The sequence below is a fragment of the Panthera tigris genome, chromosome D1 (genome assembly GCF_018350195.1).
Source record: "Panthera tigris isolate Pti1 chromosome D1, P.tigris_Pti1_mat1.1, whole genome shotgun sequence".
Lineage (NCBI taxonomy): Eukaryota > Metazoa > Chordata > Mammalia > Carnivora > Felidae > Panthera > Panthera tigris.
The window spans coordinates 64,180,944-64,208,471 of record NC_056669.1 but is presented as its reverse complement, the minus strand read 5'-3'; the positions used below and the strand labels follow the sequence as shown (position 1 = coordinate 64,208,471).

Here is a 27,528-nt window from a genome sequence, read left to right as displayed (position 1 = left end):
TCTCTGTTTCCTCATACGATCAACTTTACCTTTTTCATCTCATTAAGTCTCAATTTTGACTAAAAGGGATTTACTCCTGGGATGCAAGGTTGGTTTTTTATTATTATTCTTATTACTAAAGTTTATTTTGAAAGAGAGAGACAGAGAGAGACAGAGAGAGAGAGCGCACTCATGAGCAGGGGAGGGGCAGAGAGAGAGGGAGAGAGAATCACAAGCGGGCTCCATGCTGTTAGCACAGAGCCCAATGCAGGGCTTCACCTCACAAACTAGGAGGTCATGACCTGAGCAGAAACCAAGAGTTGGACGCTTAATCGACTGAGCCACCCAGGTGCCCCAAGGCTGTTTTAACATATGCAAACCAATCAATGTAATACACCACATTAATAGAATGAAAGATGGCAGAGCAGCATGGAATTTTTTTTTTTTTTTGCCTCTCTCATCCTTGAATGCAGCTAGATCAACACAAATCACCTTGCACACCTAGGAAACTGATTTAAGGATTAACATAACAATCTGCACAACTTGAACCACAAAACTTGGCAAGTATAGTACAGAGAGGTGAGCTGGGGGAGAGAGAAGGCTCAGAGGGTAGGGGGCTGTTTTTGCTTGTGGAGAGAGAACAGAGACGGGGGGAGAGTACAGGAAAAGCACTCCCCCTCAAAAGCAGCTGGAAAGAAAGAGAGTGGACTGAACAAAAAAGGGAGAAAGGAGAAAGGGACTGCAAGGGAATGAACAGAGAAAGGAGAAAGGAGAGGGTTTAAATTCCATTAAGATGCTATAAAAAGGGGAGTGCAGAGTCTGAAACTCCACAGCTCATACCTGGTGGACCACAGAATACCACCAGAAACTCCAACTCTACAAGCATGATAATGGCAATAAATTCAAATCTTTCAGTACTCACTCTAAATGTCAATGGACTACACACTCCAATAAAAACATAGGGTAATAGAATGGATAAGAAAACAAGATCAATCTATATGCTGTTTATAAGAGATGCATTTGAGACCTAAAGGCACCTTCAGATTGAAGGTATGGGGATGGAGAATCATCTATCATGTTAATAGTCACCAAAAGAAAGACGGAGTAGCCATACTGGTGTCAGACAATCTAGATTTTAAAATAAAGACTATAACAAGAGATGAAGAAGGGCATTATATCATAATTTAGGGGTCTAGCCGCCAAGAAGATCTAACAATAGTAAACATTTATGCGCCAAACGTGCAAGCACCCAAATATGTAAATCAATTAATCACACACATACAGAAACTCATTGATAATAACACAATAATAGTAGGAGACTTCAACACCCCACTCACAGCAATGGACAGATCATCTAAACAGAAAATCAACAAGGAAACAATGGCTTTGGATGAGACACTGGACTGGATGGACTTAACAGATACATTCAGAACATTTCATCCTTAAGCAAAATAATACACCCTCTTCTTGGGTGCACATGGAACATTCTCCAGAATAGATCACATACTAGAACATAAATCAGCCCTCAACAAGTACAAAAAGATCGAGATCATACCATGCAAATTTTCAGACCACAATGCTATGAAAGTCAAAATTAACCACAAGAAAAATTTTGGAAAGATAACAATACTTGAAGACTAAAGAACATTCTACTAAAGAATGAATGGGATAACCAAGAAGTTAAAGAGGAAATTAAAAAGTACATGGAAGCTAATGAAAATGACAACACCACAGCCCAAAACCTTTGGGACACAGCAAAGGCAGTCATAAGAGGAAGTATATACCAACTCAGGCCTTCCTAAAGAAGGAAGAAAGGTCTCAGATACACAACCTAACGTTACACCTTTAAAGAACTGGACCCTCCCCCGTTCATGCTTTGTCTCTCTGTCTCAAAAATAAATAAAATGTTAAAAAAATTTTTTTAAAGAACTGGAAAAAGAACAGCAAATAAACCCCAAACCAGCAGAAGACAGAAAATAATAAAGATTAGAGCAGAAATCAATGCTATTGAAACAAAAAAAACAGTAGAACAGATCAATGAAACCTGGAGCTGGTTCTTTGAAAGAATGAACAAAATGGATAAACCCCTAGCCAGTTTGATCAAAAAGGAAAGGGAAAGGACCCAAATAAAATCAAGAATGAAAGAGGGGAGGTCACAACCAACACTGCAGAAATACAAATAATAGGGGAATATTATGAGCAATTATATGCCAATAAAATGGGTAATCTGGAAGAAATGGACAAATTCCTAGAAACATATACACTACCAAAACTCAAACAGGAAGAAATGGAAAATTTGAACAGACCCATAACCAGTAAAGAAATTGAATTAGTAAGAGATCTCCAAAAAACAAGAGTCTAGGGCCAGATGGCTTTCCAAGGGAATTCTACCAAACATTTAAACAAGAGTTAACACCTATTCTCTTGAAGCTGTTCCAAAAAATAGAAATGGAAGGAAAACTTCCAAACTCATTCTATGAAGCCAGCATTACCTTGATTCCAAAACCAGACAAAGACCCCACTAAAAAGGAGAACTACAGACCAATTTCCCTGATGAACATAGATGAAAAAAAACCTCAACAAGACAGTAGCTAACCAGATCCAACAAGACATTAAAAGAATTATTCACCATGACCAAGTGGGATTTATACCTGGGATGCAGGGCTGGTTCAATATCCACAAAACAATTAACGTGATTCATCACATCAATGAAAGAAAGGACAAGAACTACATGATCCTCTCAATAGATGCAGAGAAAGCATTTGACAAAATACAGCATCCTTTCTTGATAAAAACCCTCAAGAATGTAGGTATAGAAGGATTGTACCTCAAGATCATAGAAGCCGTATATGAAAGACCCACCACTAATATTATCCTCAATGAGGAAAAACTGAGACCTTTCCCCCTAAGGTCAGGAACATGACAGGAAAGTCCACTCTTGCCACTGTTATTCAATATAGTACTGGACAATCAGAGAATACAAAGGAATAAAATGCATCCAAATTAGCAAGGAGGAAGTCAAACTTTCACTTTTCACAGATGACATGATACTCTATATGGAAAACCCAAAAGATTCTGCCAAAAAATCACTAGAACTGATTCATGAATTCAGCAAAGTCACAAGATATAAAAAATCAATGCACAAAAATCGGTTGCATTCCTATACACCAATAATGAAGCAACAGAAAGAGAAATCAAGAATTGATCCCATTTACAATTGCATGAAAAATCATGAAATACCCAGGAATATACCCAACCAAAGAGGTGTAAAATCTACATACTGAAAATTACAGAAAGCTTATGAAAGAAATTGAAGAAGACACACACAAAGAATGGAAAAATATTCCATGCTCCTGGATTGGAAGAACAAATATTGTTAAAATGTCGATACTACTCAAAGCAATATACATATTCAATTCAATCCCTATCAAAACAACACCAGAATTCTTCACAGAGCTAAAACAAACAATCCTAAAATATGTATGTGACCAGAAAAGATCCCGAATAGCCAAAGGGATCCTGAAAAAGAAAACCAAAGCTGGAGGCATTAGAATCCTGGACTTCAAGCTATATTACAAAGCTGTAATCATCAAAACAGTATGGTACTAGCACAAAAACAGACACTAAGATCAATGGAACAGAATAGAGAACCCAGAAATGGACCCACAAATATATGGCCAACTAATCTTTGACAAAGCAGGAAAGGATATCTTCTGGAATAATGACAGTCTCTTCAGCAAATGGTGCTAGGAAAATTGGACAGCAACATGCAGAAAAATGAATGTGGACCACTGTCTTACCCCATATACAAAAATAAACTCAAAATGGATGAAAGGCCTACACATAATACAGGAAGCCATCAAAATCCTAGAGGAGAAAGCAAGCAAAAACCTCTTTGACCTTGGCCGCAGCAACTTCTTACTCAACACGTCTCCAGAGGCAAGGGAAACAAAAACAATAATGAACTACTTGGACCTCCTCAAGATAAGGTGAGGTCCGAGGATGCAGAGAAAGAGGATCTCTTTTGCACTGCTGGTTGGAATGCAAGCTGGTGCAGCCACTTTGGAAAACAGTATGGATTCCTCAAAAAATTAAAAACAGAACTACCCTACAACCCAGCAATTGCACTACTAGGTATTTATCTAAGGGATACAGGTGTGCTGTTTCAAAAGGGCACATGCACCCCAATGTTTATAGAGGCACTATCAACAATAGCCAAATTATGGAAAGATCCCATATATCCAGCGACAGATGAATGGATAAAGAGGATGTGGTATATATATATACAATGGAGTACTACTTGGCAATCAAAAAGAATGAAATCTTGCCATTTGCACCTATGTGGATGGAACTAGAGGGTATTATGCTAAGCGAAATTAGTCAGTCCGAGAAAGACAAATATCATAGGATTTCACTCATATGAGGACTTTAAGATACAAAACAGATGAACCTAAGGGAAGGGAAGCAAAAAGAATATAAAAACAGGGAGGGGGACAAAACAGAAGAGACTTTTAAATACAGAGAACAAACTGAGGGTTGCTGGAGGGGTTGTGGGTTTGGGGATGGGCTGAATAAGAGGCATAAGGGAGGATACTTGTTGAGATGAGCACTGGGTGTTATACATAGGGGATGCATCACTGGCATCTACCCCTGAAATCATTATAGCACTATATGCTAACTAACTTGGATGTAAATTAAAAAATAAATTAAAAATATAAAAAAATAAAAATAAAAAAACAGAATGAAAGATTAAAAACCACACGCTATCAATAGGTGTGGTATACATACACAATGGAATATTATTCAGCCATAAAAAAGAAGGAAATCTTGCCATTTGCAACAGCATGGGTGTTGTAGACATTATGCCAAGTAAAACGAGCCAGACAAAGAAATAAAAGTACCGCCTGATCTCACTTAGATATGGAATCTAAGAAAGTCAAATTCATAGAAGCAAAGAGTAGAATAGTAGTTGCCCGCATTGGGGAGGTGGCAGACATGGGGAGATGTTGGTCAAAGAGTACAAAATGCAATTACGTAGAATGAATTTGTTTTAGCAATCTAAAGTACAGCATGGTGAATGTAGTTAAAAATACTGTATTTAATACTGGAAATTTGCTGAGAGAGTAAATTTCAGGTGTTTTCACCACACCAGAAAAAGGTAACTATGTGAGAAAATGGGTATGTTAATGAGCTTGACTTCATTAATCATTTCACTATGTATATGTATGTCAAAAATCATCTTGTACACCTTAAATATATACATTAATAAGAAAATTAAACATTTTTACAGATTAAAAAATGGCAACTCGTACTTTATTCACATCATTTGAATGGAAACTATTGTATTTTTTTTTAACATTTATTTATTTTTGAGACAGAGAGAGACAGAGCATGAACGGGGGAGGGGCAGAGAGAGAGGGAGACACAGAATCGGAAGCAGGCTCCAGGCTCTGAGCCATCAGCCCAGAGCCCGACGTGGGGCTCGAACTCACGGACCGCGAGATCGTGACCTGAGCCGAAGTCGGACGCTTAACCGACTGAGCCACCCAGGCGCCCCGAAACTATTGTATTTTTAAGAACCATTTCTTTGTGAACTTCTTGAAAGAAAAGCAAATGGCATACTCAACTTTGTGTTCTCAGTTCATAATCTAGTGTCAGGAATACAGACTAAATAAATATTCACTGAATTAGAATTAATGTTTAACCAACAGATATTTGTCAAATGCTCGCTCTGTACCAGACATTGTACTTTGAGCTAAGGATAATTCATTCAACCTCCCACATCACTACTTTCACCCACCCAAGTTTCTGCAACTGCATTTCCAACTAGAAATAATCATTCTACTCCTATCTTTCTGTATGTCTCAGTTTAAATGTCATTTCACCAGTAAATCCTTCCTTGAGCCTCACAAACAAATGCATTTGCAAAATGATATCAAGAGGGATAGAGACTGAGCAAAAAGCTACAGCCTGGGGCTTTAGGCGGCATGGCAGGGTGAGTACATAGAAGTTTGAGGTTAGAGGGGCGCCTGGGTGGCTCAGTCAGCTGAGCGTCTGACTTCGGCTCAGGTCATGATCTCACAACTTGTGAGTTCGAGCCCTGCATCAGGCTCTGTGCTGACAGCTCGGAGCCTGGAACCTCCTTTGGATTCTGTCTCCCTCTCTCTCTCTCTGCCTCTGTCTCACTCTCAAAAAATAAATAAACATTAAAAAAAAGTAGTTTGAGGTCAGAGATGCCAAGGCAGCTAAGACTTTCGAGGCCAAGATCCTGGAGAGGAAAAACTGAAAAGATGTGAGCCCCAAATCCTTTGTGTAATTTCTTTTTAAGGAATGTGACTACTTCCGAGTTGCACAAGGGCTGGCGAAAGATCAAAACACCAAGTGGAAATCAGACTGTGGGAGGCAGAAGATCTTACCAGAGATTCTGGCATTTTGTAGTGCTGGCTTGATAGGCTGTTTAAGGTGGAGGGGACCTATAACACCTTATGCTTTTACTTGAGAGTCCTAAAAGACCATACCTTAGGGGTAATTGCTACATCCTAGAAATAAGTCAAATCCGAATTAGATCCTCCCCAACAAAGCACAGCGCCTAACCTACACTGGGAATACCACCACTGTTTTACTACGATGCAAGTTTAGAAGCTATTGTATAAGAATACATAGAGTTGTTTTATTATGTGAATGACCCATTTGGGGACTATAATTCCATTTCTTCAAAGGGATTAATCCAGTGCTCTATCTGCCTGCTAGAAGAATACTGAATACACTTTGGAGGAAGATAATCTCATCCAGAAACTCTACAATTTTTTATCTATACTGCCTATCATTCAAAACAAAACGATAAGGTATGCCAGTGATTTGCCAGGACCAAATGAATAAAAAACAGGTATTTCAAAATAAATGTTAATAACATATTTAAGAAAAACAGAAGAGTAACATGAAGAATCACACCAGAGAACTAAATGCAAAAACTTTTTTTTTAAAGAAAAACAAAGTAAAAAGTATCAAGTTTAAATCTTGGAAATGAAAAATAAATTAGGACTTCAGCAGATGAATTCATAGTAGATTGGATACAGCAGAAAAGAGGGTTAGTAAACTGAGAGGTCAGCAGAGAACATACATGTTACTGGATGAAGAAAAAATAATAATAAAAATACAAAAAGTGTGAGAGCTATACTGGAAGTTGTGAAAAGATCTAACACATGTGCAATGAAGTCCAAGCCAAAAGGAGAAGAAATTTCTGAAGAAATATTCAATGATAATATTCCAAACACAAAAGACCATGAGCTACAAATTCAAGACATCCTGCATCTTCCAAATATGGTAAATGTAGGAACAATCACACTTCCGGAAATCATAAGACAGGAAGCCAAAAGCAAAATAAAGTGTGAAAAGCTTGAGGGTGCTGGTTTGCAAACTCCTCCTGGGAACTTTCAAGGTAAGATTTGAAGCCAGCCCCCTACACAGAGGGCAGCGAGAAACCAAAGAAAGATTGGACGCCACGTCCAGGTTAGAAGGTGGCAGTTGTAATAAGCAAGGGGAATTTACATACCAGGGCTTGTCTCTGGCGGCAGCAAGACGACAAATGGATCCCCACACCCACCAGCGGAACTTTAACAGCTTGTAAATAGGCCTTAAATGGGTGCAGTCACGCAGACCATGCAGGTGTTTTCAATACCACGTTACTATCTCAAGGCTGTGTTCCTTGGAGCAGCCTCTGGGAGCGGGAAAGGAGAGCGGAACCCACATTCCAAGGACAGGGGAGATGCGAGCAGCCCCTGAATGCCCGGGTCCAGCTCCAGGGTCAGTGGGAGCAGCCCCTGAATGCCCGGGTCCAGCTCCAGGGTCATCCTTTTTTGATGACTTTTGATGTTCCCCAACAAGAGGGAAATGAAAGACATATTCCCTTTGAAAAAGAGGAGGGGAGAAGGAGGGAGGAAAACTGAAAGCTAAACTTTTTAGAGAAATGGTAGAAGCACGAGAACAATTACATCTTAAAGGTGCTTGAAGATATTTCACGGATAACCTAGAATTCTACCCAGAGTTATCTTCAAGAATGAAGGTGCACAGAAGGTTACCAATACATTGTATCAATGTCCTTTTCTTGGTTTTGTGTGGTACTGTAGTAAGCCCTGGGTGAAATTAAATAAAGGGTTCACAGGACCTCTCTGTACTATCTTTGAAGCTTCCTTGAATCTAGAATTATTTCAAAATTAAAAAAAAAAATTAAGTGGAAAAAAAATGAAGGTGGAATAACTTTTTATGACCAACCCCCCCAAAACAAGCAAACAAAAAATCCCCAACCCCAAACCCACCTGAAACTTAAAATTCATCACCAGCAAACCTGTATTAAAAGAAGAAATAAAGTTTTTTAAGCAGAAAGAAAGTCAATGCTAGTATAGGCATAGTGCTGAAGAAAGGAATGAAGGGCACAGAAAGAATGAATGTCTGGGGAACTAGAGCAGGTGCAGTAGTTGAGGGAACAGCTTTGGGAAATAATTAAGAAGTAGAGTTGGTCTACATTAATAGGCAGATGATAATCCTATCACCTCCACTGCCTGAAGCCTCAGATTAAAATGAGAAAGAACTGAGTACTCTCTTGTAGAATCTTCCAAAATAGCAACTTTATTGAAGTATAGTAATTTACATACACACAATTTAAATCTACAGCTTGATGACTTCTGACAAATGTAAACACTTGTATAACCATCACCCCAATCACAGTACATGATGATTTCCTTACCCCCAAGAAATGATCTCTTCTCTTCCCCTTTGCCTTCAATCTTCTCCAATACTCCACTACAGGTAAGGTTCACAGAATGGCAGGAATGTCACTGACTTGCTAAATCCCAATCTACTGCAGAAGAAAAATTTCCTGAAATTTATATAGACTAAGAATATTTTAACAATACAACAGTTTTGGATCTTTAAAATTTTTTCCCAGGTCATACTTCTTTTTTTTTTAAGATATTATTTTTAAGTGATCTCTACAGACAACATGCTTCAACTCACAACCCTAAGATCAAGAGTCCCATGCTCTTCCAAATGAACCAGCCAGGTGCCCCACCCAGTTCATATTTCTGCCTTCTAAGTAGCAAACTTCAATCTAAGTGATCAAGAAGCTTCCAAAAACATTTTTTTACAAAAGGAGTTTTTGATTGTTCCTAGTCTACAATCCATAGTAATCAGGAAACTTCAAAAAATAAAATTCTTACAAAAGGAGTTTTTGATTATTCCCACAGGGATATTCTTTTTTTAATTATTATTTTTGTAATGTTTGTTTTTATTTTTGAGAGAGAGAGAGAGAGTGCACGAGCAGGGCAGGGGCAGAGAGAGAAGGAGACACAGAATCAGAAGCAGGCTCCAGGCTTCGAGCTGTCAGCACAGAGCCTGATGCAGGGTTCGAGCTCATGAACTGCAAGATCATGACCTGGGCTGAAGTTGGATGCTTAACTGACTGAGCCACTCAGGTATGCCGCCACAGAGATATCCTTGATCCTTATTTTTTGATGTGCTGTTTGGGGAAAATGCTTTTGACCATTCCTAATATTCTCTATCCCCCTTTGGAAGAGATATCTACTAGCATAACACACTTAAAAAAATTTTTTTTTAATGTTTATTTATTTTTGAGAGAGAGAGAGACAGAGAGCACAAGTGGAGGAGGGGCAGAGAGAGAGAAGGAGACACAGAATCCAAAGCAGGCTTCAGGCTCTGAGCTGTTAGCACAGAGCCTGATGTGGGGCTCAAACTCACAAACCGTGAGATTATAGCCTGAGCTGAAGTCAGACACTTAACCAACTGAGCCACCCAGGTACCCCCATAACACACCTTTCTTAGCCTTCACTCCTTCCTTCCCTAGAAGTAATAAATTAGCTGATAGTAAATTTGGAGGGGAAAACTAGATATATAATAATATTAGCTCAGTACCTTAACAAAGTACCATAAACTGAGTGGCTTAAACAACAAAAATTGTTTCTTTCACAGTTCAGGAGTCCAAGATCAAGGTGTCAGCAGGGTTGCTTCTTTTTGAGGACTGTGGGATTCCTTCCATCTCTCTCACTTAGCTTCTGATGGTTTGTGGGCAACCTGTGGTGATCCTTGGCTTGTAGAAGCATAACCCACTTCTCTATTTTCATATGAGGTTCCCCCTATGTGCTGTCTGTATCCAAATTCTTCTTTTTTAAAAAAAAAAATAAGGATACCAGTAATATTGGATTAGAAGCCCAGCCTCCTCCAATATGACTTCATCTTAACTAATTACACCTGTAACAACCATATTCCCAGGTAAGATCACATTCTGAGATACTGGTGGTTAGGATGAATTTTTGAGGGACACACTTCAACCCATAACAGAAATCCCAGCCTTTTGCCCTCCCCTTTCTCTTGGGAGTGAGTCTGCCCTCAGTGCTCTGGGCTGCTCTTGGCCCTGCTATAAATGGATGGAGACAGGCCTACTCTCACTGCAGAGACCAGGGACAGGGAAGGAGAGTGTCAGATTCTGGGATTCAGAACATGAAAACACATGTCCACAAATATGTGTCACATACTCTAATATCAGCTCCTTCATTGGTGTAGGTTAATATTTTTGCTCTCCCATATGCCTTCTCTTTTTGCCATCTCCTCGGTTGATTGAGAACTTGGGAGGGAAAAGATAAGTGTCGATGCCTATCCTCTCCACTAAAAGTTGTAACAGTGCCACACACCCTACATCTGGGTGATTGGATTATTGAATCCCTTCAAGTGGAAATATGAAGGAAAAAATCTCAGCATGGACTTACCACAATCAACTGGGGAGTCTTTACGTGCCTAGACAGAAGAGACTTAGATATGGGAGACGCCAGTATGCAACATGTCTTCCACCTGACAGAAGGAATGGGGTGGAGGGAGGCAGACTATTTTGATGGGTGTGCAGTGAGAGTTGCCCCAAATCTCTTGCAGTACTACTAGGCCTTACAAAGAGTTGCCACTAATTGGGAAAGAACCAGAGGAAAAGGAATAATTTTGTGAGAAATACGATAAATATAGTCAGGGCACACTGAGTTTGAGAGTCTTGGGGGGAAAGGCCAGTGAAGAAGTTCATCTGTCCTTCAAGGAAGGTGTGTAGGGACTCTGTCACCACACCAGTGGCAGCTGAACTCATGGGAGAAGATAAGATTACCTATGGGGATCATGGGGAGGAGGAGAGGGAAGAGGGCAGAAGATGAATCCTGGTGAAAAGCAAAGTATAGGAGGAAAGATGAAGACAAAGACTTCCAGAAACACTCATTGAAAAACTTCAACCACCAGAGTGCAGATCTCCCACCGTGACTCGAACATGCCCTTTTCCAAGACTGAAGTCATACCTTTGGGAGCCCTCTCTTTGCAAAGGGCTGTGTCCGTGCTGACTTTGGCGCTTTACCAGCTCAGCTTGCAAAGTGGTCCCTCCAAAGTGTCTCAGAATTTGTCTGACATTATTCATATGCTAACAAAATATATTAGCTAAAATATTAATCATAAACCATTGTGAAAGGCATACAGGAGGCAGGGAATCAATTTAGAGGCAACTGCCATAACCAGACGGGATCATAAGCGCCAAAAGTTCAGTGGAAGAAGCAGGGACAGTGGACGCCTCCTTGAGAGACATTACAAAATGTGTGGCAAACGTATTATTTGCCTGACCCATAATTTCATGCCTCCTACCTATAAATTATTGCTGAAACAAAGTCCCAATGTCCCAGTCTCCCCCTCCAAAGAAACCTCAGCTTCTGAAATCTTACCCTAGACTCATCTGGTAAGACTTACATTGTAAAAAGAGTTGGCACAGGTGTATACAAGGTCTCTTCTGTGTTATCTGGGTTGGATCTCTTAATGGCCAAGCAGAGGAATCATGATCTTTGCTCTCACTTCAATAAAGTGCACATAGAGGCTTTCTGGAGACATGAACATCAATGCTCCCAAATGTTTAAATATACATTGACAAAGGCAAGGCAGTACCTTTAAAGGAAGTGGCCTGAACGTCCTGACTTGTCAATATTATCTTTTATTACAGATCTGTTGGGGACAAATTTTTTCCCCAAATGTTATTTAACTAGATGGAATTCAATTAAATCTGATCTTTGGTGGAAATAGCTCTCTGTATTTAATATAGGACTCACAACTGATTAATGAAACTATTTTGCAAGCGGGTATTCTTACCTTGAACAGTTCATATTTAATTTGAATGAAACAGATTTCCACATTAAATGATACATTTAACTTCTTATATGGAAGTAAACATTGGCTTTTTACATTTATAGGAGCTCTTCACTATCAAAGTGATGAAGTTAATGATAAATATCATTAAAGTATCCAGCACAAATGTTTCCCCGAATCATTGCTTTGTTATTTATGGATTTATATCTGATCTGATTCAGGAAAACCAGTGTGTTCTGGCCATTAGTTTTCTCATGGCCCCTTTCACCTCCTTGTTCCTCAGACTGTAGATGAGGGGATTCAACATGGGGACCACCACTGTATAGATGACAGATGCCACTTTGACCTGATCAGCTGAATAACTGGACTTGGGCATCACATAAACGAACAAAACTGTCCCATAAAACAAAGTGACGGCAGTGAGGTGGGAAGTGCAGGTTGAGAAGGCCTTCTTCCTCCCCTCAGTAGAGCGCATATTCAGAATTGAGTGGAGGATGTAGCTGTAGGACACAATTATGGTAAACAGTGTGCTTATGAGGACGGATGCAGAAGAGATGGCGGGAGATATTTCAGCAATAAAAACATGGCCACAAGAAAGCTTCAAGAGTGGAAAGAGGTCACAGAAAAAATGGTTGATTTTATTTGGTCCACAGAAAGATAGATTCATCAGACAGCCTGTAAATGATGAAGCGTTCATGCATCCACCCAGGTAGGAAGCCCCCAGTAGGAGGAAGCAGACCACTGAGGACATCTGGGTGGAGTAGAGTAAGGGAGAGCAGATGGCCACATAGCGATCATAGGCCATGGTAGCCAGCAGGAAGCATTCTGTAGTCCCAAAAGTGACATCAGAGCCAAGCTGGGCTATACAACCAGTGACAGGGATTGTTGTTTTCTCTCTTAAAAAACTCATCAGCATGATTGGTGTGACTGAAGTGGAATACCCAATATCCACAAAGGCCAAATGGCTGAGAAAAAGGTACATTGGGGTGTGCAGCTGTGGGCTGCTTCGGATTAAGATGATTATACTGATATTTCCCACGATGGTAACTACATAAACTCCTAGAAAAATCACAAAGAAGATGGCACATAGTGTGGGATTATCTGTTAATCCCAGAATAATGAACTCTGTCACTGCTGTGTGGTTTTCAGTCTCCATCTATTCATTTAATGGTGGCTATTGAAATCAGAACCAGAGGAGATTAAAATGGTTGAAATTACCCCACATTTAATGAAGATACATGTAGAGAACCCTACAATTAAAATTTTTAAATGGTAACTTTGCCTCACTTCTAGAATACTTTGTGCACACAAATTTTCTTTTCAAATTCCATGAATATATTAAAATTGGAGACTCAATTACCTTAGAATTCAGCTATTTTACTCCTATACTGTATAAAATACTGTAGAGTAAGTCTTCCCCATGTGTACAAGAATATGTAAAATGATGTTACAGCAATACTGATTGTAATAACATAAACTGTAAATAACCTAAGTGATTATAGAAAGGTCAGCTCTTGATTTTCTACCCTCATCCCAAATGTGCCTCTGCACCAGTATTCTCTTTTCAGTAAATACTATCACCATTTATCCAATTACTGGACCAAAAAGTATCGAGTTGATTTTGACATGTTTTTCTGACTTGATCCTTTTCCTGGAATGAAAAAAAAAAATCACATCCTTAGTTATCATTGATACCAAGGGCTGGAAAGTGTTTACGTTCAAGCTGAATGGGCCAAACACAATTTTTCTTATTGTTATGAGCTAAATCCAGGATATTTTGCAAAATCTTCCAAGATTTATCTCTCACATCATACTTTTTCATGCTTCTTGGATTACATGAAGCAGAGAAGAGTCCAGGTATTTTTATGGACTGGGATTAATTGGAAAGTGAACTGAAGCATTTGGAGACCTACATTGGTAAGTGATGGTTTCATCGGTTGTAGTATGAAACTATAGGGAAATAAGAAGTGGGGGCATATGATGGTGATGGGGGGAGAGAGTAGTTAGAGAGGTATGGATGGAAGTAGCCAGCTAGGGAGGCTAGGAAATTGGATTGGAAGAAAAACGATCATTTCAGAATAATATTCCCTTGGTTCAAATTAGAGCACATAATCAAGGACAGGGGAGAGTATGTTAGTTACATTCGGCCATTTCCATGGCTTTTCTAGATTAAAGAGCAACATATTCTCCAGAATAATTTGATTTTTCTTGAAGAACTTCAATCTGAAGACTTAAGAAAACATACATACATAACTATCAGCAAGCATGGACATTTCCCCAAAAGTTGTGTGTGAATCATGACCATGATATCCTACAATATGAGCAGTACTAGGGTTATGTGTCTGAATTCTCACATTCTGGCTTTTGTTTTTTTTTTTAACAAGACAAAGCCTCAGCCTGAAAAGAATTACTTTAGAAAAAATAAATGTATGAAAGGCACAAAAGCTTTCAAAGTTGGATATGAGTGCCAGGAGGGAAGGCAAAGTGATGTGCACAAAGACCATGGACTTTGCAGCCACACAAACTTGATATCGGTTTCTAGCTCTGCCTATCACTATCTATGGAATCATAGGCACATTGAAAGACATTGTTGACCTTCTGTTTCCTCTTCTATAAAAAGGAAATAATGATACATACCTTATGTGATTCTTGTGTTAAATGAAATGATGTGGATGAAAATACCAAGCACTGTGCACACAACAAATAGATGCTCAATTACTAGTGATGAACTTGAAATAATCAACTTGTAACTTCTGGTACATATAAGAGAATCAAATATTTCAGTATCCCTTAACAAAGAACAGTATAAATTTGGGACACATCCACTACAACATTAGGGATAGGCTCCAAGGAGTTGTCACTGTAAAGCAGTGCCATATTCAAGTGAGGCTTATGTCATTTGAGATAAGGCCCAAATCACTTACGTCACTTGTAATTACAAGTTAATTTCTTTATTTGTCCTGGAAAACTACACTGAGAATCCACTGGGATAGAGAAATTACATGCACATATCTACTGGGACAGAGAAATAGCATGTAAACCTGATTATGTAAAAGTGTGTGAATGAAATACTTTCTCAATACTCTGTGGTTCCTTTTATTTTTTAATTAAATATAATAATTAAACATTTCAATTTAAATAAACTGAAAAATATTATAATATTTTACTACCATTGAAGTTGATTATTAGATCAACATGACTAATATGGCTGTGACAATTTGTGACATTTATGAAGTGTGGCTATATTCAGTGGCCCAGGTTTTCATGTCACCTATGTTTAGAGATAATATGGGTTTCCTAGTACAGTTTAACTTATAAACATGAGTCCATTGGAATTGCAATATTATTTTCAACATAAGTGATGTAACTTTTAAAAAATCATATGTATTTTTACATGTAATGTGGATCTAGGACACTTCACATACATCCCATGCTTATTGGTGGAAGAGATTCTCACGCACATGCTATTCCCTCTCCCCTTTGCCAACCTTAATCCATCAACTCTTAATAAAACAATGAATCTCACACTAACATTTTTCTTAGAACCCTGCCTACCACAACTTCCACATTGACTGGCAGATTGTCAAAGATACATGGCCACAATCAACTCTGGTTGTATTCTTGAACCATGGCCACATAGCAGAACATTCTCTAAGGTTGAAGGTCAGGTACCTTTGATTCTGGGCTTGAAGAGCCCATTAGTCAATAACCTTCAGAACAAAGCTAAATGTGATAATTCATATTAGGAGGTTCTAACACCTCAAACACCTCAAAGCCACCAAATTAGGAAATGGGCATACTATGAGACTCCCTCTGTCCTAGAAAGATACTATTCCTTTAGGTTTTTTTTTTAATATGAAATTTATTGTCAAATTGGTTTCCATACAACACCCAGTGCTCATCCCAAAAGGTGCCCTCCTCAATACCCATCACCCACCCTCCCCTCCTTCCCACCCCCCATCAACCCTCAGATTGCTCTCAGTTTTTAAGAGTCTCTTATGGTTTGGCTCCCTCCCTCCCTAACTTTTTTTTTCCTTCCTCTCCCCCATGGTCTGTTAAGTTTCTCAGGATCCACATAAGAGTGAAAACATATGGTATCTGTCTTTCTCTGTATGACTTATTTCACTTAGCATAACACCCTCCAGTTCCACCCATGTTGCTACAAAGGGCCATATTTCATTCTTTCTCATTGCCAAGTAGTATTCCATTGTGTATATAAACCACAATTTCTTTGTCCACTCATCAGTTGATGGACATTTAGGCTCTTTCCATAATTTGGCTATTGTTGAGAGTGCTGCTATAAACATTGGGGTACAAGTGCCCCTATGCATCAGCACTCCTGTATCCCTTGGGTAAATTCCTAGCAGTGCTATTGCTGGGTCATGGGGTAGGTCTATTTTTAATTTTTTGAGGAACCTCCACACTGTTTTCCAGAGCGGCTGCACCAGTTTGCATTCCCACCAACAGTGCAAGAGGGTTCCCATTTCTCCACATCCTCACCAGCATCTATAGTCTTCTGATTTGTTCATTTTAGCCACTCTGACTGGCGTGAGGTGGTATCTGAGTGTGGTTTTGATTTGTATTTCCCTGATGAGGAGTGATGTTGAGCAGCTTTTCATGTGCCTGTTGGCCATCCGGATGTCTTCTTTAGAGAAGTGTCTATTCGTGTTTTCTGCCCATTTCTTCACTGGATTATTTATTTTTTGGGTGTGGAGTTTGGTGGGTTCTTTATAGATTTTGGATACTAGCCCTTTGTCCAACATGCCATTTGCAAATATCTTTTCCCATTCCATCAGTTGCCTTTTAGTTTTGTTGATTGTTTCCTTTGCTGTGCAGAAGTTTTTATCTTCATGAGGTCCCAATAGTTCATTTTTGCTTTTAATTCCCTTGCCCTTGGGGATGTGTCAAGTAAGAAATTGCAGTGGCTGAGGTCAGAGAGGTTTTTTCCTGCTTTCTCCTCTAGGGTTTTGATGGTTTCCTGTCTCACATTCAGGTCCTTTATCCATTTTGAGTTTATTTTTGTGAATGGTGTAAGAAAGTGGTCTAGTTTCATTCTTCTGCATGTTGCTGTCCAGTTCTCCCAGCACCATTTGTTAAAGAGACTGTCTTTTTTCCATTGGATATTCTTTCCTGCTTTGTCAAAGATTAGTTGGCCATACTTTTGTGGGTCCAGTTCTGGAGTCTCTATTCTATTCCATTGGTCTACGTGTCTGTTTTTGTGCCAATACCATGTTGTCTTGATGATTACAGCTTTGTAGTAGAGCCTAAAGTCTGGGATTGTGATGCCTCCCGGTTTGGTCTTCTTCAAAATTACTTTGGCTGTTCGGGGTCTTCTGTGGTTCCATACAAATTTTAGGATTGCTCATTCTAGCTTCGAGAAGAATGCTGGTGCAATTTAATTGGGATTGCATTGAATGTGTAGATTGCTTTGGGTAGTATTGACATTTTAACAATATTTATTCTTCCAATCCATGAGCATGGAATGTTTTTCCATTTCTTTGTATCTTCTTCAATTTCCTTCATAAGCTTTCTATAGTTTTCAGCAGACAGATCTTTCACATCTTTGGGTAGGTTTATTCCTAGGTATTTTGTGATTCTTGGTGCAATTGTGAATGGGATCAGTTTCTTTATTTGCCTTTCTGTTGCTTCATTATTAATGTATAAGAATGCAACTGATTTCTGTACATTAATTTGGTATCCTGCAACTTTGCTGAATTCATGTATCAGTTCTACCAGACTTTTGGTGGAGTCTATCGGGCTTTCCATGTATAATATCATGTCATCTGCAAAAAGTGAAAGCTTGACTTCATCTTTGCCAACTTTGATGCCTTTGATTTACTTTTATTGTCTGATTGCTGATGCTAGAACTTCCAACACTATGTTAAACAACAGCGGTGAAAGTGGACATCCCTGTGGTATTCCTGACCTCAGGGGGGAAGCTCTCAGTTTTCCCCCATTGAGGATGATATTAGCTGTGGGCTTTTCATAAATGGTTTTTATGATGTTTAAGTATGTTCCTTCTATCCCGACTTTCTCGAGGGTTTTTAAGAAAGGATGCTGAATTTTGTCAAATGCTTTTTCTGCATCAATTGACAGGATCATAGGGTTCTTATCTTTTATTAATGTGATGTATCACATTGATTGATTTGCGAATGTTGAACCAGCCCTGCAGCCCAGGAATGAATCCGACTTGATCTCCTTGAGGTTTTAAGGAAGCCCAACTATGGCTGATAAATGACACAAACAGGTGGCCATCAATTCCACAAAAATATCTCAGATTATATCTGCGAGAATTAAATTCCCTTCATTCCTGTCCTCCTCTCAACATTTTGTTCACACCATTTGATTAGTATCCATTATAGTTGGAACATCTTGCTCTTTCCTTGGTTGAAAGTGCAGTGTCTATGACTATTTTTGTATCCCTCTTTAATGGTGCAACACTGAGAATGTAGGAGGCACTGAATACGTTTGTTGAATTAGTGTTAAACAATTTTTAGAAAATCTTTGTATGTATCAGATACTATACTAGGACCTAAAGATAAATAGGTACTCCCACAACTAAAAACCATTTTATGGTTATATTCATCACTCCACCCCCTTTCAACAGAAGACCAATTCCTAGTCACCTTAGGTCTCAGGTTTAAATTTATTTCACCGTTCAAACTTCTTCTGACACCCTAGACTAAGTCATAGTCTCATGGTGTATAGTTTCAGAGAATCCTGAAATATGTTTTACATCTATTACACTTTTAATTATGATGATACTAGTGTAAATAATTGCTTCGGGTCTTTTATTTTTATTTTTATTTTTTTTTTTTTTTGACTACTTTCCTACACTTACGTGAGGGAAGGATCATGTCTGCTTTGTTCCACACTTTATGCTGAGGACATTGCAGAGTGCCTGGTACATAGCAGTACCAGTACTAGACACGAGACATCTCGACAGGCTTTTGGGTGTACAATACGGTCTTGTTGACTACAATACAACGTTCTGCAGCAGATCTTTAGAACGTATTTCTCTTGCTCAACTGCAACCTGATGCCTGTTGATTAGCAACTTCCCATCTCACTCCAATTCCAGCCTCTGACAAGCATCATTCCACTCTTGAGTCTGTGACTTTGAATGTTTTAGGTACACCATAAAGTAGAATCATTTAGTGTTAGTCCTTCTGTGACTGGCTTATTTCACTCAGCATAATGTCTTCCAAGTTCATCCATGTTATCACATATTGCAGAATTTCCTTTTTTCAAGACTAAAAAAGATTCCATTGTATGTATATATACCAAATTTTCTTTATCCATTTACCTGTGAGTAGACATTTAAGTTGCTTTCTCATATCTTGGCTATTGTCAATAGTGCTGGAGTGAACATGTGAGTGCTAATATCTCTGAGATACTGATTACAGTTCTTTTAGATAAATATTTAGAGTTGGGATTACTGAATGATACGGTAGTTCTATTCTTTTTTTTTTTTTTTTTTTTTTTTTTGTAGTTCTATTCTTAATTGAGCAACCTCCATACTGGTTTTCATAGCAGCTGTACCATTTTGCATTCCCAGCAACAATGTATAAAAGTTTGCCCTCTCTCCACATACTCACCTACAATTACTTTTTAAAAAAAATTTAAAATTTTTTAATGTTTTTAGTTATTTTTGAGAGAGAGAGAGAGAGACAGAGCATGAGTGAGGCAGGGGCAGAGAGAGGGAGACACAGAATCCAAAGCAGGCTCCAGGCTCAGAGCTTTCAGCACAGAGCCTGACACGGGGCTTAAACCCACAGATGGTGAGATCATGACCTGAACCGAAGTTGGACACTTAACTGACTGATCCTCCCAGGTGCCCTTCACCTACACTTACCTTTTGTTTTTTTGATAATAGCCATCTTGACACATATGAGGTGATATTTCATCATGGTTTTGATTTGCATCTATATGATGATGAGCAATGTTGAGTATCTTTCCTGGTACCTCTTGGCCATTTCTTGTTTTTGCTATTGAGTTGTCTTTGCTGAGTTGTTCCTTATATATTTTGGAAATTAATGTCTTATCAGATATATCGTTTGCAAATATTTTCTCATTCTGTAGTTACCTTTTCACTTTGGTGATGGTTTTCATTGCTGTGCAGAAGCTTTAAGTTTGATGTAGTCCCACTTATCTATTTTTGTTACCTGTGATTTTGTTTGCCTGTGATTTCGTTGGTTTTGTTGCCTGTGATTTCAATGTCATACCAAAAACATTATTGCCAAGACCAATGACATGAAACTTTTCCCCTGTTTTCTTCCAGGGGTTTTCTTCTTGCAGTTTTATTTCTTACATTTAAGTCTTTAATCCATTTTGAGTTTATTCTTTTGTTTACTTTAAGATAAGATTTCAAGGGAAGCAAAAATAATATAAAAACAGAGAGGGAGATAAGCCATAAGAGACTCTTAAATACAGAGAACAAACTGAGGGTTGCTGGAGGGATGTTGGGTGGGGGGATGGGCTAAATGGGCGAGGGGCATCAAGGAAGCCTTGTTGAGATGAGTACTGGGTGTTATCTATAAGCGATGAATCACTAAATTCTACTCCTGAAGTCATTATTACACTATATGTTAACTAACTTGTATTTAAATTAAAAAAAAAAAGAGTTCAATTTCATTCTTTTGAATATGGATATCCAGTTTTCCCAACACCATTTATTGAAGAGACTTTCCTCACTGTGTATTCTTGGTGCCTTTGTTGAAAATTATTTGACTGCATATGCATTAACGTATTTCTGGCACTCTATTCTATTCATTGGCCTAGACGTATGTCTTTATGTCAGTACCATACTATTTGAATTAATGTAGCTTTGCAATATTATTTTGAATCAGGAAATGTGATGCCTATAGCTTTGCTGTTCCTTCTCAAGATTATTTTGGCTGTTTGGGGGCCCTTTGTGGTTCCATATGAATTTTATAATTCTTTTTTCCATTTCTATAAAAATTATATTGAGATTTTGGTAGGGATGCACTGAATCTGCCTGGAAGGTATGGATATTTTAACAATATTAAGTCTTCCAACCTAAGAACACAGGATGTTTTTACATTTGCTTGGGTCTTATTTAATTTCTTTTATCAATATTTTATAGTTTTCACTATACAAGTTTACAAAGTAAACAAAGGAAGTTTCACCTCCTTCACTAAATATATTCCTAGATTATTTTATTCTTTTTGGTGTTTTGTAATGGGATTGTTTCCCTGTGAGCAGAGAACTGTGACAGGTTGCATATCTGAGGGCAGGTGCATAGTCTGGCTTGCATTATACTGAGAGACCTTGAAGGGATGAGAAGGAATCAGCCAATCCTTAGATGACATCGTGGACTGCCTGGACAGACAGAAATCAGAAGTAACCCTAGTGCAAAAGTAAATCATTTCACCCCAAAATTCCCTTCCCCTACACTCCAAGGAGTTTATCTAAAAAGCAGTCTTGCATGAAAAGACACTTCTCCAAACAACCCGTCCAGATGGCCAACCGACACATGAAAAAATGCTCAACATCACTCATCACCAGGGAAATATAAATCAAAACCACGAGATCCCACCTCACACCTGTCAGAATGGCTAACATTAACAACTCAGGCAACAACAGAGGTTGGCGAGGATGTGGAGAAAGAGGATCTCTTTTGTACTGCTGGTGAGAATGCAAACTGGTGCAGTCACTCTGGAAAACAGTATGGAGGGTCCTCAAAAGATTAAAAATAGAACTACCCTACGACCCAGCAATTGCACTACTAGGTATTTATCCAGGGGATACAGGTGTGCTGTTTCGAAGGGATACACGCACCCCGATGTTTATAGCAGCACTATCAACAATAGCCAAAGTATGGAAAGAGCCCAAATGTCCATCGGTGGATGAATGGATAAAGAAGGTGTGGTATGTGTGTGTGTGTATATATATATATATATATATATACACACACACATAATGGAGGATTACTTGGCAATCAAAAAGAATGAAATCTTGCCATTAGCAACTGCATGGATGGAACTAGAGGGTATTATGCTAAGTGAAATTAGTCAGAGAAAGACAAATATCATATGACTTCACTCATATGAGAACTTTAAGATACAAAACAGATGAACATAAGGGAAGCAAAAAGAATATAAAAACAGGGAGGGGGACAAAACATAAGAGACTCTTAAATACAGAGAAAAACTGAGGGTTGCTGGAGGGGTTGTGGGAGAGGGGATGGGCTAAATGGGTAAGGGGAATTAAGGAATCTACTCCTGATATTTTTGTTGCACTATATGCTAACTAACTTGGATGTAAATTAAAAAATAAATAATTAATAAAATAAAATAAAATAAAAAACAGTCTTGGAGGAGGAGCTGGTAATACAAGCAAAACCACATAGTTTCACACATTCTCTCAGTAAATATATGTGTTGGCTCTGCCCTTTTTAATTCATACTTGAAACAAAGTAAAATTACAGCCCAACTCTGAGTTTCAAAAGTATAAAACCTTTAGAATACATGAGAGAATATTTTTGTAGCCTTGGATTGGGAAAAGATTTCTTGAACTTGTCACTAAAACACAAAACAATAAGGAAAATGTTGTTACATTAGACTTCATTAAAATTAAAAACTTCCGTTCATCAAGAGACAATTAAGAGAGTGATAAGGCAAACCGGAATGGGAGTATAACTTCCAAATGCAGAAATCTGACAAAAGAGTTGTAGACAGATTATAGTAAGAACAAATCGATAAGAAAAGTACAATCTGAGCATAAAATTGGCAAAGGACTTGAAGAGACATTACACGAAAGGAGATATACAAATGGCTGACAAATGCTTTTTTAAAATGCTCAACATAAGAGGTCCAGAGCGATGAGGGGGAACGCCACCTGATTACTTCATTGTAAAACCTGGTGACTAGCCTCGGACTCTCTGGTGTTATCTTTCTAAAAAACTGTGGATAAATAGCATCATCCACAGGAGACCTGAGTTACCAGGAATTCCTGAAGCTATTCCTTCTGCAAGTTGTCTTCTTATCCCTGACTGTTTGTAAAGAGTTCTTCTTTCACCAATTTATATTCTGGGAACATTGGATTGGGGAGAATTGGAATCCACATTTACTCTAGGATTCATACAACACACATCACTTTTGTAATAATTGGAAAACCATATTTTAATCTTTCAACATGATTAATCAAAAGGTTCTGGAGGCAGGGAAGTAATTCAGAAGGGTGAAAACTGTCCAGGCTCAATCATAAACACCTAAAATAAAGTCGTGACAGAAGTGGTGGCAATGAACACTTTGGGAGATATTTGGGAGAAGGATCGCAGGTGTAGTCCTTGCCTGCATCAGCCTGGGTGTCTTAATCCATAATTTTATACCAATTGGCTTGCTGAAAGAAAGTTCCACTGTACCTTAGCCTCCTCCCACCAATACTCCCCAGTAGTTTTTCCTACTATTCAAAAGCCTGTTAGCAAAGGTTCAAAGACAAGTCTTTGGAGACAAACTTTTGAAAAATATGAAAAATCTACTGGGAATTTTCAAAGGAACTCTCAAAGGCTCAGCCTTCAGAGTTCTTCTGTGTTACCTGGATTGAGTTGCTTTGGTGGCAAAAGTATGGAATAAATTCTTTTGGTCTCTTATTCTAGGTGGAAATAAAAATTTTCAAGACTCCATTTCAAAGGTTATGATAACCCTGTATAAGACAGGCCAAGGCTTCCAGAGAAAGTGACCTGGACTGACACTACTATCAATTGCATTTCCATTGAGTACACAATGCTTTCTAAGATACTAACTTACAAGAAGATATTTTAAAAATAATAACCTAACAGAAGAAAAATAAAACCCTCTGTAATCATGGACTCTAACCAATGAGCAAAGCAGAGAAAAAGTAAAACTATAGTCTCTAGGTCTCCTAATGCTGAAATGTATACATTAAAATGAACCCAGCAGAATTTCATGAAATGATATATTTTGTGACCTAGAAAATTTTAAATTAAAGTTGGTACTAATTAACATACTGGCATTGTGTATTTAAGATAGTTCTTCACATAAAGTGATAAGGCTAATGGACAACATAAACATCTATTACATATGTTCCTGAAACTATAGTTTTTCAGTTTCTGGAATCACACTGAATTTCTTTCAAAACGACCTATTTTTTCTAGCCATCAATTTTCTCATTGCCTCTTTCACCTCTTTGTTTCTCAGACTGTAGATCAAGGGGTTCAGCATGGGGACCACCACTGTATAGAACACAGACACCACTTTAATATCGTCAGATGAGTGGCTTGACTTTGGTATGACATAAACAAATGTGACTGTGTCATAAAACAAAGTGGCTGCACTGAGGTGAGAAGTACAAAAAGAGAAGGCCTTGTGTCTTCCCTCAGTGGGGTGCATATTCAGGACCAAGTGCAGGATGTATAGATATGAAACAGCTATGATAAACAATGTGATTACAATGATTGACCCACCTAAGATGGCAGGAGATACTTCAGCAACATAAATATGGGTACAAGAAAGCTTCACTAGTGGTGGGAGGTCACAGAAGACATGGTTGATTTTATTTGGTCCACAGAAAGTCAAGCTCAATAAACAGCCAGTAAATGATGAAGCATTCACCCATCCCCCAGATAGGAAGCAGCCAATAACACGATACAGACTCTGGAAGACATGTGTGTAGAGTAGAGAAGTGGAGAGTGGGTGGCCACATAGTGATCATAGGCCATGGCAGCCAGCAGGAAACACTCAGCCGTTCCAAAGACAACATCAGAGCCAAGCTGAACTATGTGGGTGCCAGTATGATATGGAAAAGCGTGATGTACTGTTGCTGCAATGAAAATAAAAGAAGACTTCAGAGCCAAAAGCTCTGGGGATAAATTTAAGGTCTGCCACCTGGCAGGTGACCTTGAAAATTATATAATCCTTCTGAGACTCAATATCCTTATTTTTAAAATTAAGATAATATTTGCCTCACATGGCTGCTGTTAAGTGAGATGCTGTATGTTAACACACTTAGGAATAGATAACAGTAAACAAATAATTCATAACTGAGAATCTATTTCAAATAAACAACTAGTAGCTCCTGCTACAAATGCACGGACGTTAATAAATCAATAACAAAGAATGACTGTTACCTGCTGGTCAAATATTATGATAGAGACAAACTCTAGGAGTCATCTCTATATGACAGGGTTTATTTACTCAGGATTTAGGACCATTTAGAATATAAAACTTTTACCTCAGGTCAGAGAAGCACAGGTTTGTCAACATCCCACTGAGAATCCAATGGGAGAAAATCCAACAAGACTGAGAAAATTAGGTGTGTTTATGTATGCCTACACCATTATGCTGTCTGAGGTTCATAAAGGTCTCAGGGGCTTCATTTAGTCTTCTCATTATTTGTATATAATAATGGAGAACATCAAATTTGTTTTGAAACTTGATTTGGACCAACACAATTAATGTGGGCTATCCTTTGGTCATCCGTGATATTTCTAAGAAGCAGCCTAGAACTATTTTCTTAAACACTATCTTGTGACTCACAGTTAGTTCCTGAGGAGTTGCAGAAGAGCCACAATGCTCCATGTGAAAGTGACCCATGATTTAATGCAGCATTGGCATTTCCCACTTATTATATAGATCCCCCCACCAAATCTCGAACTCCTTAAATAGAGATGCAGTTATTGAAGATGCTTCTTCCTTTTCCTGCCCCATATTTTTCTCTACCCCAGTCCTCCCTTTGAATAACCAAGAATCTCTTCCTTGTTCCTGATTTCCATATGGTTTTTCATGAGTGATGTTACTGTTTGTATTGCTCTGAAATTGCTTTCTTTTACTCAAAAATATTTTTTAGGTAATTCCCTGTGGGCATGTACTAATCTCCTTCAATCTTTGTAATGATTCATAGCATTCTAAGTGTTTGATCAGTATTTATTTAGCTATACCCTGCCAATGCTTATATACCAGTAGTTCTCTTGGGTATGCTCTAAGAAGTGAAATTATTGGGTCAAAAGCTTTGCCCAATTTAAATTCTGATAGATAATGCTAAATGGCACTTTTTCATTTTTTCATTTTTTTGCATAGATAAGTATATGATATTCTGGGTAATTCCTAAGATCTATCTTCCACCTCATTAATTCTCTCTTTAGTTATGTATAATCTACCGTCTAACCTATTTTTTCTGGGTATATTTTTTTATTTCCAGACTATCTGTTTGTTTGTTTGTTTGTTTTTTCAAATTGTTGTGGTCTTTTCTAAAACAAAAACCCATCTGAGGTTTCTTATTCTTTTATTCCTTTGAAAATATTAACCAATATGTTATACTGTCTACTAGCTCATTCTATTACAACCTGATGGTCTAAATCTGTTCTTTGATGTGTCTGCAAACATACCTTGTTTTTTACTGTTTGCATTTGGGTTTGTTCTTTTATAATTTCAAATTTTGAACACATCTTTTTTTAGTGGGGTTTTGTCTGCATTACTCTTGTCTAGCCTGGGTTAAAAGTATGTCCTCCCAAATAAGTTTTGCTCTTTATTTCTGTCACTTGCTTCTATATCACTGGTTCAGGATAAATTGTGATGCCATTTTCTCAAATTGAAGGTTTACAGAGGAGGAAGACAGTGTAAGACAGTATATTGACAGTATAAAGACAGTATTTTGAACCCCAAACCCATATTTGGTACAGATTTTTCCCCAGAATTCCCAAGAGAGACATTTTTATCTCCAAAAGATTTAACAGTTTGGTGGATGAAAAATTGACTTTATACTACCATGTCAAGCAGCAACACTTCAATATATCCCTTTCTGCAAGCAGCTACAATGTAGAGTTATTATAATCCTTGGAACTCTGGGAGGCTTGGGGACCCGGCCTTATGGAAATTTAGTGTTCCAGAACCTGATACAATCTCCCTAACGATTTTAACAGCAAGGAGTCACAGTTTACACTCTCAAGAGATTAGATTACCAAACTTTTAATGACCAGCTTCATGTTGGGAAAGACTGTGTTGATAACACTGGTAATTATGATATGTGTTGATACAAGAGCTTAAAGGGAATGTCTTCCTCTGAACTGCAGGAACACGCAGGATCCCATCACATTTCTGTGTGGCAGTCAACAAAAATACCCGACTCTCACATGGCAAGGGAAATCTCATCATTTTTCATTTTGGATTTCTTTTTTCATTTTCATTTTCATTTCATTTTTCATTTTCAATTTCTTTATTCTCTGGTACTAGAAACTGACATTAGTTTGAAAGCTCAAACGCTCTATGGTTTAATGGGGACTCCGTGCCTACTTGAGGCCTGTCCGCCCAGGCACATCCCTGGCACATCCCAGGCAAATCCGAGGCTAAGTCTTCCTGCAATTTTTTACACTAGTATCACACAATAAGTAGACAAAATA

At 38.3% G+C, this 27,528-nt stretch overlaps 2 protein-coding genes across 7 annotated transcripts in view; both read right to left on the bottom strand.

The window, feature by feature from the left end:
* Positions 1-12,367: 12,367 nt before the first annotated feature.
* Positions 12,368-27,528, bottom strand: part of LOC102959295 (olfactory receptor 481) — a 47,050-nt gene continuing 31,889 nt past the window's right edge. For all 6 annotated transcript variants that reach the window (XM_042958849.1, XM_042958847.1, XM_042958846.1 and 3 more), the window contains one exon: positions 12,368-13,801. In XM_042958849.1, the coding sequence (XP_042814783.1) occupies positions 12,368-13,306 (939 nt within the window). In that variant the 5' untranslated portion in view covers positions 13,307-13,801. The remainder of the gene's footprint in view (positions 13,802-27,528) is intronic.
* Positions 24,266-25,032, bottom strand: LOC102959024 (olfactory receptor 481-like; the record flags this gene model as incomplete). The annotated part of the gene is given in 2 exon segments (XM_007083284.2): positions 24,266-24,756; positions 24,759-25,032. Coding segments are annotated over 2 exon segments (765 nt in total), but the record flags the coding sequence as incomplete, so codon positions are not given.